At 36.5% G+C, this 15,116-nt stretch overlaps 1 protein-coding gene across 4 annotated transcripts in view; it reads left to right on the plus strand.

Annotated features, from left to right (window-relative positions):
* Positions 1-15,116, plus strand: part of LOC127424014 (smoothelin-like) — a 111,979-nt gene that overhangs the window by 35,790 nt on the left and 61,073 nt on the right. For all 4 annotated transcript variants that reach the window (XM_051668797.1, XM_051668779.1, XM_051668788.1 and 1 more), the window contains exon 6: positions 9,151-9,226. In XM_051668797.1, coding sequence (XP_051524757.1) covers positions 9,151-9,226 — 76 coding nt within the window. The remainder of the gene's footprint in view (positions 1-9,150; positions 9,227-15,116) is intronic.

Here is a 15,116-nt window from a genome sequence, read left to right on the forward strand (position 1 = left end):
AACAGAAATCACCCAAATGGCCCTGATCAAAAGTTTACATACCCATGAATGTTTGGCCTTGTTACAGACACATAAGGTGGCACACACAGGTTTAAATGGCAATTAAAGGTTAATTTCCCACACCTGTGGCTTTTTAAATTGCAATTAGTGCCTGTGTATAAATAGTCAATGAGTTTGTTAGCTCTCACGTAGATGCACTGAGCAGGCTAGATACTGAGTCATGGGGAGCAGAAAAGAACTGTCAAAAGACCTGCGTAACAAGGTAATGGAACTTTATAAAGATGGAAAAGGATATAAAAAGATATCCAAAGCCTTGAAAATGCCAGTCAGTACTGTTCAATCACTTATTAAGAAGTGGAAAATTCAGGGCTCTCTTGACACCAAGCCACGGTCAGGTAAACCAAGAAAGATTTCAGCCACAACTACCAAAAGAATTGTTTGGGATACAAAGAAAAACCCACAGGTAACCTCAGGAGAAATACAGGCTGCTCTGGAAAAAGATGGTGTGGTTGTTTCAAGGAGCACAATACAACGATACTTGAACAAAAATGAGCTGCATGGTCGAGTTGCCAGAAAGAAGCCTTTACTGCGCCAATGCCACAAAAAAGCCCAGTTACAATATGCCCGACAACACCTTGACACGCCTCACAGCTTCTGGCACACTGTAATTTGGAGTGACGAGACCAAAATAGAGCTTTATGGTCACAACCATAAGTGCTATGTTTGGAGAGAGGTCAACAAGGCCTATAGTGAAAAGAATACCATCCCCACTGTGAAGCATGGTGGTGGCTCACTGATGTTTTGGGTGTGTGTGAGCTCTAAAGGCACGGGGAATCTTGTGAAAATTGATGGCAAGATGAATGCAGCATGTTATCTTTAAATACTGGCAGACAATTTGCATTCTTCTGCACGAAAGCTGCGCATGGGACGCTCTTGGACTTTCCAGCATGACAATGACCCTAAGCACGAGGCCAAGTTGACCCTCCAGTGGTTACAGCAGAAAAAGGTGAAGGTTCTGGAGTGGCCATCACAGTCTCCTGACCTTAATATCATCGAGCCACTCTGGGGAGATCTCAAACGTGCGGTTCATGCAAGATGACCAAAGACTTTGCATGACCTGGAGGCATTTTGCCAAGACAAATGGACAGCTGTACCACCTGCAAGAATTTGGGGCCTCATAGACAACTATTACAAAAGACTGCACGCTGTCATTGATGCTAAAGGGGGCAATACACAGTATTAAGAACTAAGGGTATGCAGACTTTTGAACAGGGGTCATTTCATTTTATTCTTTGTTGCCTTGTTTTGTTTTATGATTGTGCCATTCTGTTATAACCTACAGTTGAATATGAATCCCATAAGAAATAAAAGAAATGCATTTTGCCTGCTCACTCATATTTTCTTTAAAAATGGTACATATATTACCAATTCTCCAAGGGTATGCAAACTTTTGAGCACAACTGTATATAATTGTTTTATATTTATTATATATATATTATAAAATTAATTTCATTTATATTTAAACATTTATATACAAGTATAATCTAATTCTTCCTATAAATATAGACATTATTCACTATTTAAAAGAACATTTAGTTATATTTTAATATGCAAATACATTGAAGTTGTCTCATACTGAATGCATAAACATCCTTAAACCCTGTTTAGCTGCTTTCACTTTCTTTTCATTCCAACACACCCACACTGACATACACCCACACACATGCACTTGTATTTCTCATTCATTGGCTGCACAGTGTTAATACAGTGACTCATCTCTGTGCTGCCTGAAATGTGGAGAATGTTCAAAATGTGCTGCTGCTTTCACCTTAATCCAAACTCTTCCCTCTCCACTTTTCCTTGTCATTTCTGTTTACTTCAACTGTATCCTCAAGTGTTGTTTATCTGACTCTTTCTCCTTCTAAAGTTGCTTGGGTGTACATCTATACACATGTCTGTCAATGTTTAATTGTTTGTATAATCTAGAACTATTTTTGCCCACAGCCATGTACCAGTAACCAGTCCAATGGCTTCATTTAACAAAGATAACGGTTAACCAACAGTGACATGTTTTCAGTGTTGGAAACAAAGGCTGCTTAAACATAATACATTTTCATTTGAAAACACATTGATTTGGTTGCATATATGCCTCTCATCTACACTGGAACACCCTTTTCCTCCACCGAAAATGTTAAGTTTTGAAAAGGCTAGAACTGCATACTTTGGACAACAAGGATGTTAGGCAACTGAAAACTAATAATGAGGTAATGAGGTCATGTGACATCAATATAGTATATTACTGTTTTCAAATTATTATGTATTACTTCCTGCTTAAATTACTGTTTTTATATATATATATATATATATATATATATATATATATATATATATATATATATATATTAGTTAGTATACAGTGTGAACTTTGCAGTATGCAGTAATCAGCATGCTAGTATACCATTCTGAACATAGTCAGAGACACAGTATTATGTATTAAATGGATAGTTCACCGAAAACCCAATTCTCATCATTTACTCACCCTAATGCCATCCCAGATGCGTATGGCTTTCTTTCTTCTGCATGCAGAAGAAAGTCATGCATTACACATCTGGGATGGCATGAGGGTGAGTAAATGATGAGGGAATTTTCATTTTTTGGAGAACTATCCCTTTGAGGCAACATATAAAGAGGAGGTCCCAGTTTATTGAGCATAATATGCAGTTTCTCTTATTAAGAGTCTATACCCCAGACAAAAGGAGTCCTCTACTTCAGCTTCTGATTGCTCTTGAAAGCCTGGTTATTTTTGTGTATATGAATATTCAGCGAATCTTACAGTTTCAAAAGGAAGAAAGCTTTTTCCCAGGTCATGCTTAAGTTTATAGCAAACAAAGCATGACCTGGGAAACATATTTACTGGCTTAATGAGTTAATCAGTGATCTCTAAGAAAGTAAGGTAGACTCCAAGATGTCAGGAACAGTTAAGATAAACACATGGTTGCAGCCACATGGCATTTTCAAATTTCCCACTGAAATAAAAGTGAAGAATGCAAATCTCATTTCTGACTTAAGACAATTTACAAATAAGCTACAGTAACATACATTTTAAAGGAATAGTTCACCCCAAAAAATTCATTCTGTCATTATTTACTCACACTCATGCCATCCCGGATGTGTATGACTTTCTTACATCTGCTGAAGACAAACAAAGAATTTTGGAAGAATTTCTCAGCTCTTTTTGTCCATACAATGCAAATGAATGGGTGCCAAAAATTGTAAGCTCCAAAAATCACATAAGTCGGCATAAAAGTAATCCGTAAGACTCCAGTGGTTAAATCTATATCTTCAGAAGCGATATGATAGGTGTGGGTGAAAACAGATAAATATTTAAGTCCATTTTTACTATAAATTCTCCTCACTGCTCAGTCAATCTCCACTTTAACTTTCACTTTCATATTCTTCTTGTGTTTTTGGTGATTCACATTCTTCATGCATATCTCCCCCTAATGGGCAGAGAGAAGAATTTCTAGCAAAAAAGAACTTAAATATTGATCTGTTTATCACCCACACCTATCATATTGCTTGATATGGATATGGAAGATCTGGATTAAAACACTGGAGTTGTATGGAATATTTTTATGCCAACTTATGTGCTTTTTGGAGAGTAAAAATTTTGCCACCCATTCACTGTTTTGTATGGATGTACAGAGCTGAAATATTCTTAAAAAAATATTTGTTTATGTTCTGCAGAAGAAAGAAAGTCACACACATCTGGGATGGCACGTGGGTGAGTAAATGATGATAGTTCACCCAAAAATGAAAATTCTATCCATCTAACCGTCATGTTGGTCCAGCCTGATATGACTTTTATTGCTTTTTTCCACTGACCACGTAAGATGTTTTGCAAAATGTCCACACTGCTCTTTTCCATACTGTAAAAGCGAAAAAAGAAAAAAAAAAAATCATAAAAGTGGTCCATACGACTTGTGCACTATATTCCAAATGTTCTGAGTCTAATGATCGCTTTGTGTGTGGAATTGAGGGTTTTTTATTATTTAAATTATTAACATATAGTGTATCCTTTTGCCATAGTCTTTAAATCTCTTTCGTGTTCACGTACATTAAAATATGGTGCTTCAAGATGCATTGCGCCAGGTTTCAAGCCAATGGCACAAAACGGCTTTATTCCCCATATTTGAATGTAAGCAAATTAAATTTGAGAGATATAGTGGAGGGGAAGAATCATATTGCTTCAGACGACTTGGGATATAGTGCATAAGTCATATGGACTACTTTTATGACACTTTCGAAGTATTTTTCGCCATTTTTGGAGCTGGACAGCCCCTGATCACTGTCTGCTTACATAGATTGGAAAAGAGCAACTTGGACATTATGCAGTATAACTCCTTTTGTGTTCCACAGAAGCAAGAAAAACATGTGGGTTTAGAATGACATGAGGGTAGGTAAATGAATTTTCAGTATGCAGTAAACTATTATTTTTAAAGTGAGCAAAGAACTACTGTGTACAATTTGTTTGAAATGCATCAGTTTTGGACCCATGTTATACTTAACATTTTAGTGTTACATTAATGTTTTAAAATGGAATGCAGATTTCTGGCTATTATAAGCAATACCCTACTCATTTATCAATGAGAGTACAGTCTATAATGTGCTACAGATTGCAAATAATATGTATGAAATAACATGGCTGAGTAGGAAATAGCAAAATGGCCTCTTGCACTTTCTTGACATTTACATGTGATTTGAATGCAGTAGTTTACTTTTGTCCTGGAGTATGAATGTTTTTGCCGTGTTTGGTCAAAGTGATTACCTTGTGTGCAGCAGCACAATTTTAGACTTTTAACTTTTAACTTTTTCCTTTGTTTTCATGTCTTGTTTGCTTGGTTTTGTTTTCCTTTTATTGCAGTTTGGCATCTTTTTCTGTGTACAAAATGTGTCTTTAGAATCAGAGGATCCAGAATTCCAGTGTAGAAGCAGCAGCCTTTGTGGCTGTTTTATTGACTTTTCAACTTTGCTACAGTATATTAAATTAAGTGTAGACTGTATATGAAACTCTTGAGTATTCATCTGTTCAAAAGACAGGTCAGCACTAAGGTTTCCCAAATATATATTATTACTTTGACGGTTTTCAGAGTTAAAATTTTTTTTTTGAAGAGACGCAACTAATTTTTCAGGTGCAAAGTTTAAAATGGAGGGGTTCACTGCTGCAGTTTATCTGTTGACCTGTAATATAGTGTGAGACAAGAGACTGAGTGAACTAGGAAAAAAGTGGGGGTGGGCTGTGAGGAGGAGGAAGGGGAGAGGGGGAGTGGTCAAGAAGAGAATAGGAGTGGTAAGTGTGATTATACATGTGTGGATATGGTAGCCAGAGCTCAGTTGCTGAGTGCTGCTCTATGTGCCATATACACATGCTGGGAGTGAGAGTTATAGACAGGAACTCCAAAAGAAGGTAAATGATTTGTCTGTGAAGTAATATAATAGGGTTTTATAATATGTTTTTATAAATAATATTTTGTTTTTATTTGCCAAATTCCCAAATTTCCAGTGTTTTATATATAGTAGATTAGAAATACACACATGCCCTTAAATGTAATTAACGTATCAGTTCATTCTTGGTCTTGTATTGCTTTTGGGAAAGAAAATTATGGAATTTTACTGGCTCAGATTTAGTTAATATGTTAAAATATTATTCCATATTTAATTTAAATATGATATAATATTTTATTATATTATACTATATTTGGGTCGATTTTGTTTTTTGATGCTAATTTCACAAAAATATTCAGTGTTTAATATAGAACACTCACAAACACTTGTGTCTTTCTAATTTTGGAGGGAAGAAAAATTCAGATTTTTTTTAGTTATGTTATAATTTATAATATATTGAATTGTCATTAAAATATATTGTATCATTATATTTGAGCCTTTATTTTTATTATTATTATTTTCATTTGAATTATTTGTAGAAAGCAATAGAGTGGGATAAATGTGTGCTCTTTGATTGTGTTGAAAAGGAAAATGTTTTATCAGCAAATTTAAACTTTCACTTGAGATTTGTAAGAGAAATTGAATATGGTGTGTAGTCTTTAGGCTGGTTCATACCTCATTTTAGTGTGTGTGTGTGTGTGTGTGTGTGTGTGTGTGTGTGTTGGAGCAAAAATGACGGATCCCACTACTGTATTTCACTCATAAGTTAAGAGTGTGTGGTTCACCAGACTTATCCAGATGCTCATGGAAAATGACACTGGAAAAGCCTGTCTGCTTCACACACTAGATCTTTTGAGCTTTGTGCTCTCACGTGGCTTACAATTGAGTAAGTTGGTTCATCATTGGTAGTGAGTTTTGCATGTCATTGTTGGTAAAAAGCAAAAGGTGACCATGTAGATCTTGAGATCTTGTGACTCATAAGGGGTCATGAGAGTCTGTTTGGCCCACACTTTACTGTGGTCACCATCTGAGGACATTGGTTGGTTGGAAAACTCAGCTATAGTCCGAATAGCATACTACCATACTTCATACTGTTTCTGTAGTATGTAGTATGTACCCTGTGCACAGTATATATACTTCCTATGTGCATGCAATACCCGGAAGACCTACTAAACTTGCCAATATGTGTAGTATAATACTGAATCCCACAATTCCCTCAACTTGACCTTCCATTTTCAGTCTGAAATGAACCAGAGGTAATATTGGCTGTGATTTCCAATATCTCCTTGACTCATCATTTGATCAGACGGACAAAAGTTAAGACATTTAAAAAAAAAAGCAAGTTAAGCATTTTTATTTCTAAGATGATGACTGAACACTGTTTGCTGAATTAAACATTCAATGCAATGTGGCAATGTAGCACACTATTGTCTGAAACATTTATGGATATATGCTGTGTATTTTTCACATACTATTTAAAAAAACAGTAGAAGGTACACAGCATTTACAATGTTGGATGCAGTATGCTAGTATTCTATTCCGAACATAGTAGCCTCTGATACAGCACGAATATTAGTTGAAAATCTGACAAACTGATTAATCTTTCACATACATGTGCATAGAGGCGACCTCAAGCTGACTTCAGTAGAAGCCGTTTTTCCTGTATTGCTTTGGCAACCATCCTGTAATTATAGTCTAGAAATATGTATCAACTGCTTCTGTGTAACTCCTGCAACTTTTCGCTGTGTGTCTTTTACAGAGAGAAACGTGATGTGTAGCTTTTGTAAAATATTGCAGGTTTACTGTGTGTCAAAATATTCTTGGTAGTCACCTATTTACATGTTTTAGGTTTAAATAATCCCCTCAGACTGGCTTCCAAGACTTCTGCTGATCCAGAACAATAATGCATCTAAGCACATGACCTTGTTTATAGCCTGATTTGTGAGTTTGTGTTGGGCTGCTGATTAACAGCGGATTGGTGTTTATAGTATCATATAGCTCTTAATACTTTTACAGCAGCCAGACAAGGTCATCAACAGTCTAAAAAGACATAGCATTAAGCCAACTCTTGAGATTTTTAGCTCATAATACAGCCCCATTTACAACATACAGAAACACAAATCAATCTCTAGTTGAGTCTGGTTCACCTGTCAGAAAGGATTCTTTATTTTTACCCTATTCTTTAATTCTGCACTTCAGTGAGCATCATACACTTTCAATTTAAAGGTGAAATGCGTGTTTTTTTTAATGATGTTTAAGGGAAAAGTTCATTCAAAAATAAAAAAATTCTGCCATTACTTACATTGTTCCAAACCCTAAAAGCACCCAAAAGTTAAATAATACAATTAGTGCATGTGACTTGCATCATTTCCCAAGTTTTCTTCAAGACATTCGATCAGTTTGTGTAATGAACAGACCAAAATGTAAGTCTTTTTTGACTCTCGAACTCGCATATACAAATCATGAGCCTAAATCAAATATGGCAACATGTCAATAACATCAAACCTCATTGGTTCTTGTGTCATGATGTCATGGTGTTTGGTCTCGAGACTTGCAAGAACCAATGAGGTTGAATGTTATTGATGTGTTACTATATTTGGTTTTGGCTCTATATGTACTAGTGCTGTCATTCGATAATTTTTTTTTATCGTGATTAATCGCATAATTTTTTTTGGAAGTTAATCGCAATTAATCCGATTTTTAAAGTGCTGAAATTTGCCACTATATATTTCCATCTTAGAAAAGAAAAGAAAACAATGTAACAATATAATACTTTTACAAACAAGGCCTTCCACAGCATAATGATAGAAATGTACTAAAATAGCACCAATTCAAGTAACATTAAACATTTCCCATAGTCTAAGTGGGAGTTTGACTAATTGAAAGAACTAGTCTCCCCATTGGTTTAGTATTCATTGCAACCGGCATTAAATCTCTTACTTTCATCCTCCACAATATAAATCTACCGGTAGATTGTGGCTATCCGCTTTCCTACAGCAATCGTGAAGCTGAGTTCATGATTCGTGTCATGGCTTCAACGGCAGCGTCTAGCTCCGCGTTGAACTCGACATGAAAAGCATTTACAGACAAAAAATTGTAATTCTGTGTTTGGTGATAGTTAAGGTTTGGTGTGCTTCTGTTGTAATAAAAATGTGCCTTACATAGGCTGAAAAATACTTGATATCTATCACAAGTCCCATCTGGGCTTGTTTTGTACATCAAATAGTGCTAAGAGCTCCTTTCTCCATCATTTTATCACTGTCAGGTAAGCACTGTCAGAGATTCTTTGAATTACTGAGATAATGACCTCTGCGGCTCTATCATAGGAGAGCGCGTAACGGTCATCTAGCGTGTTATGATGGTACATAATGTCTATGGGACTGCTGCATTGTGCTATTTTATACAAAGCTTGTAGGCCCATCTTTATAGAAGGGCTCTGGTGCTTTTGTGTGTGTGTGTTTGGGGTGTGTGCGTCAGTGTAATGACTCTGGGCGGACACATTACAAAGGTGCCACCCTTCACACCAGTGTTTATGCTGTATTAATGGTAAATGTGTTAATCGCGATTAAGAAAAATGAATGCGTTAAACTTTGGCTTAATTTGTAGATTATTTGTGTCATTCTGATACTTTTATTTCAAAAGCACTGTATTTAGCGTATTGTCTATCTATTTATTTGGTTATTTATTTATTTTGCCTGCTTACAGGACGGGCAGAGAGGGAACATCAGCAACGCAGAAATGCTCATCAGCCAGTCGGAGAGAATTGAGAACCACAGAGACGGCAAGTTAACATATCACAAAAACTGTATTGCACAATTCTGTACTTTAAAAGATGAAAACAAACACTATGCATTAGTGGTGACACACCTCATAGGGAGAGTTTATTTTATAAATAATAAAATTAAAACAAAGATTTGGCAGGACAGTGTCTAGTACAGACTGATCTTGCTGTGAATTTGGTGACAGTAGGTCGAAAGTTATTCAGCTGAAATCAGTTTGTGCTCACTGAAATTCAAAGCACTGCCCCTAGTGGCCGAAGTGGAAAGTGTTGTTTAATGTCTGGACAGGTGTAAGCTCCTGTTTTTGTGTGAAATGTTCATAGAGTGGTGCCAAAAGCAAGTTGTTTTTAGTTGTAAATGATGTAATGCAGTCAACATGAATGCATATTTTATTAACTATACACCCCAACCCTAACCGTCAGTGCAGTAAAAATGTAATCTTAAATGGAAAATGCAACCTCATCACTGATTATGTGAACACGATTACTTCCTGCTTTTCACTGCTTTCAGCAGCACCACAGGAAAAAAGGTAAACACATTTGAATTGATGCAAAAATGTCTGATGGGAGATGGCGCTTGTCAAGGTACCAGGACATTCTGTGGCAACATGTTTTGCTGTGTCATCATATTGGCCTAGTAAGCATATCTAAAGGAGGCCCATGGGAAATGACTGCCTTTTGGACTTTTTCAAGTCCATTTGTATGTGTATATGTTCATCTGAGGAAAGAAATCTATTGTTAACTCCTTCCAGACAGCAAAAGATCTTCCTCTTCCCAAAAAGTTTATTGAAGCAGCATTACGGGTAATTCTACACCAAGGTAGGCTACTATGTTTGAGAGAGCCCCCCCCCTCCAGGTCAAGCCCTATATTTAGTCTGTTCTTGTGGTCCTGAAATTTGTGGTGTTTTTGGCCCTTCCTTAGCTGCTCTGCCCAGTAATTGTGGCCACGGTGAGAGCAGGGCCAAGCATAGACAGCCGTAACGACTGCACAAATTAGACATTTTGGGAAGCCACTGTTTGTTATTCAGACAAAGGAAGTTTGAGACTGGGACAGGACAGGCAAGAGTGGTTTATATATGGGTATTGTTTAGAGAAAGAGGGAGGGGCAAGCTTTATTGTCTTTCAGATATTTTGAAGTTTGGGTCAGAGAGTCAAAGCTGCTGCTGTATGATTTTTATTTATTTATTTATTTATTTTATTATACAATATTTTGTCATATCCCAGGTTAATATGCAGAGGCAGCTAAAAGTAAACCAATCATAGGTCGATTTCCCCAGGAAGTGTAAACATTTGCTTGGTTTCAATGCAGCTATTTTTACGCTCATTTTAAATTTGCAAAAGTCAGAATGTTCATTAAGGTGATGGAAACAGTTTATTCGCAAAACTATGAGGTGTTTTGACCATTCGTGCACATGTTATGGGTGTGCGATAGCTTGATATGACTGGCCCAATGAAAGGTCCGACCTTGGCTCACAATTCTTGGAACATTGCCCGTGATTTATGGAAGTATTTAACCCACAGCGGGTCGTTAAAGTGGGCAAACTGCAGGAACAGTTTTGAGTGTGGGCACTCCCAGGTATACAGAGGCTGTTCCGTCATGACAGGGCGGCTCCCTCAAAATAATGCGCATGACGTAGTGGATAGAAATGCGCAAAAATTCCCATTTTCTTTAGTTAAAATATTAGATTGCTAAAAATATGAAACATTTGGAAAGAAACCCAGATACTGTGGACGAATAAAACTGCACTGTTTGTTTGGGCATCCCGACCAGCCCAACACTGAAACCACCAATAGCTTGGTATGGGGCTACCTCTTTGGGCGACCAATGGATCATGGGGGGGTGGGGTGACCTGTTTGAAAATAGTCATTATTTTTGCATTATTTAGCCATATGGAATGGCAAAAATAATGACTTATTTCAAACAGGTTTCCAGAACACTCCACCCATCCACCACTGATCATTCAAATGGACAGTCCCATCCCAAATAAAGGCATTGGTCTACAAAATGTGCATAAAAAAACGTATATGCTTACCTGAGGTGGATACATTTTTTATTTGATAAGAAGACGTGCAAAAACTACAATGGAAACACATTTACCAAATATACTCCTATACAATTTATATAGATGTTCATCAGAAACGTCATTTGACTTTGCCTCAATCCATGTGAATATATGCAGTAATTCACTCAGAGAATACATCAATATCATCGCTAACCATCTCAATTGTTGCTCTGGTTATTCTGAAATGCCAGAGCCTGTCTTCAAAATTATTGGCTCGTTTTGACCCTTCGCTAAGCTCCGCCCCCTTGGTTATGGTTGCTCGCTCTAACAAGCTCTGCAGAACTCCCCATAGGAATGAATGGGAGATTGCTGTGAACAGCATTGTTTTTGGCAAAATATTCTCATAAACGGAATGGATAATATTATTACCTGGGCTGGAATGAAGAGTGACATTGTAAGACGTATTTATCTGATGTTTTTGTAAAAGAAATGGTCAAATTACTTAGTAATTTGATCGAAAACTGTGCAGACTGTGGATCAGAATTGAGGCAAACGATTATTAGTCACTTGAAAAGAGAAAAGGGTCATTTAATAGCGATTTCAAACCTCATAACATTAGTTTAATTAAAAAGAACTGCTTATAACGTATCATAACACACTCATTTTGATGCAGTGAACTCTCTATTTACCATCACCTTCACTAAGACCTGAATCAATACCTAACTGAATTGAAAGTTATTAGCTTTAATTTACCTTGGAGCAAATGCAGGGTGTCCTCACTGATGTTATATGTTCATTTTGGAATGAGGAATGACACACTTTAATACATAGCATGCTCTTCTCAATATTTATTTAAAGAAAAAAACACTGCGTGTATCTTCTCTAGGTACCATGTGTCACTATTACAAGTGACCCAGCAACAAAGTTTTTTATAGTTTTTGGATAATTTCGATAAAATCCTGCTTAAAACTACCCAAACACACATTACTCCCATAGGCTCTCATTGTAAAAAAAAAAAAAAAAAAGCAAGCACTTCTCAGAGAATTGGCATTGGGGCAACAGTTGCTAAGACAGGATTGGTCAGAAATGCTTTTAAGGCAAGGCTTAGCAAAGGGTCAATTACCTCCCAGAACTGTCTGACACGCTTTAGCTCATCAGAGCATTTCGTCTACATGCTCTTAACCCCAGGACATTCATTATTTTTAATAAAAGTAGCTTCAGTGGCTTCAACTTCCATTTTCATGTCTATTTTATTCCAATTTTCCCTGAAGTGGCTATTTTATTCTCTTAAACACATGGAATGGAAACTAGGGATGTGCATTTCCAGTTATTTTATAGTCAAGTACTCTTCAACAGAGGTCCAGCATCGCTGTTCGGTGAGTGAGATCTCCGAGGATCATGTTGCAACACAGAGACGAAAGCAACTGATTGGGATCTGTACTTCATTGCCGATAGTGCTGACATAGAAGTTGAGGAGAAGTGTGCAGTGTTAACCAGGAATTGATCTCTTCAGTTTCTCCACCTAACCCCCCCGCGAGTTGCATGTGGAGAACCATCTTCCGATCTCGTACTCGTTGACTTATACGCACATACACGTTTATTAATAATTGTATTTGTAATGTTTGTGAATATGTATGGTGTGTTAATGTTTGGATTCCATTATTCATTTATATTTGTCCATGTCTCGTCTATGTAAAAATACACTTTGCTCAATTCAGCTTATTATATTAATTAATTAATTCAAGTTTTTATTTAACCCCACGAACTCCACCGTTCCAAGCTGAACGAGTACTCGATTAATCGAATACTCGTGCACATCACTAATGGAAACACTACTATATTCGCAAATTGTTTTTTGCGATTATTCAGATTTTGCTCATCAATTTAATTTGTAACTTGGATTTAAACATGACTATTGTTGCTGTGTCATGCCACTCTAACAAATTAAACAATGTTTTAATAGCACCACAGAGTGAAAAACTAACAGAAACTCAACGCTCCGAATCTTTCTTTCAAAAAATTTGTAATATGCATTTTCCATACCAGCTATCCAATGAAACGTTACCTCAAAATCAAAAGACCAGATTGGTATCTGCTTTGAAAATCCATGCCTCTGCCACATGTTGAGCTTTCTGGGTGGAAAATGGAAACAAATTAATAAAGAAAACTTATGGCAGAGGGAGTTTGTTGTGCTGTGGTCTATGTATAGTCAGGCATTTGTCTGACAGTGTGGAGAGTCTTTCTTTGTGTTGAAGGAGAGGAATGTGTCTGGAGTTTGGATCTTCAAACTTCATTGCCTGCCACATAACTTGTGGTAAACAAAGCAAACAAGATGGTAATCAAATTAAGATCTCAACTAGGCCAGAGCTCAGGACTTGATGCTGGATAAAAGTGCCACAAAACCTCAATTATACTCATCTTAGACATGTCAGTTATATTCAGTTAATTTAATTTATTGTAAAGAGTAATTTAAGTCCAGCAATGCAAACATAAACTTAATGAGCCATTAATTTATAATGTTATACTGTATATGGGCACTTATATATAACTTTGGGCACTTTCATGTCCTAGTGGTTGGTTTGTATTTAAAACAAACAGATTTCAGTGTTTTTCTTTTGTTTTATGAAGGTCACATTAAAGCTAACTTGTAAACTTTTTACCAGGCCTTCATTTATTTTTGGTACATTTCAAATGCCTTTTGTGTATATTTGATCTTTTTAGCCTTGTCCCAGACCCAGATTTTCAATGTTAAACTGTGAAAATCCATTATAAAAATTCAAATTATTACATGTTTTAAATTATGATCATCTAAATAAAGAGTGAAATATACATGAACCATTTACATATTTATTGTAAAATGATTTCTATAATTTGTTTTTTTTTTTGTAAATTATGACTGTCCCACAGTTGTGGCTTAATTTCCACCACACCAAAAATGTTGCCAAATTACGCAGAAGGTGTGAAATCATTATTTTATTGTGTGCATTTAGGATGCATAAATTGTTAGCAATGAAATTAGCCCTTAAAAGAAGTCAGACAAATTTATTTCCATAATTTCCTCCACAGAATACAATACAACACAATACAGAGTTTGAGATGTGCTGGAAATGACAATGTGGTGGAAATTTTCATAACTTTCCAGAATATATATAGTTTTATTATCTTCCCTGAGGTCCACTGATAATGTTCGTAACATTTTATATATATAATTATTTTTTTTTTAATTATTTTTTTTATTTTTTTTTTGCATTAAAGTCATGTCATAATTTAGTAATATATGATCATTTTCCACCCTGTCTCTGGCCCTCTGTCTGAAACGCTCGGTTTCGGCATAAGCACCTCCTTAAAACTTCAACATAAATGCCCACTGGTCTGATTGGCTAACATGGTACAGCCCCTCAAATGCAGCTATATTTGAAACTCAATCTGAAGAGAATGAACAAGCTCCACAACATTATAAAACAAAATTTCAGGGGTTACACATAGTGCACATCCAACACATTGCACCTGAATATATTGAATTGTTCATCTCAAGTACAACTTAACACTCACCCCTTGTCTACTCCGGACGCGAGAGTTGTGTCGCATAAAAAACAATAGAACCCATTATAATCAGTGATGGTGTCTACCATGGAAGCGTCCATTGTGGCATGTTGCGTTGCGCAGAGAGTAAACAGATGTCCCACTCCATTTTGCGCTGCACACACTGGCGTTACCACTGCCAACAACACAAATAAATGGTTAGAAAGTTTGTGTTGACACGCCTGGTGTAGACAGCCTCAGGTTGAAGCGATGCAAATAATATTGCCTAATATTGTGTAGGTTCCCCTCATGCCGCCAAAACAGTGCCAAGCCTCGTCTTGGAACAGCACAATTGTACAGTGTGGTTA

The sequence above is a fragment of the Myxocyprinus asiaticus genome, chromosome 3 (genome assembly GCF_019703515.2).
Source record: "Myxocyprinus asiaticus isolate MX2 ecotype Aquarium Trade chromosome 3, UBuf_Myxa_2, whole genome shotgun sequence".
Lineage (NCBI taxonomy): Eukaryota > Metazoa > Chordata > Actinopteri > Cypriniformes > Catostomidae > Myxocyprinus > Myxocyprinus asiaticus.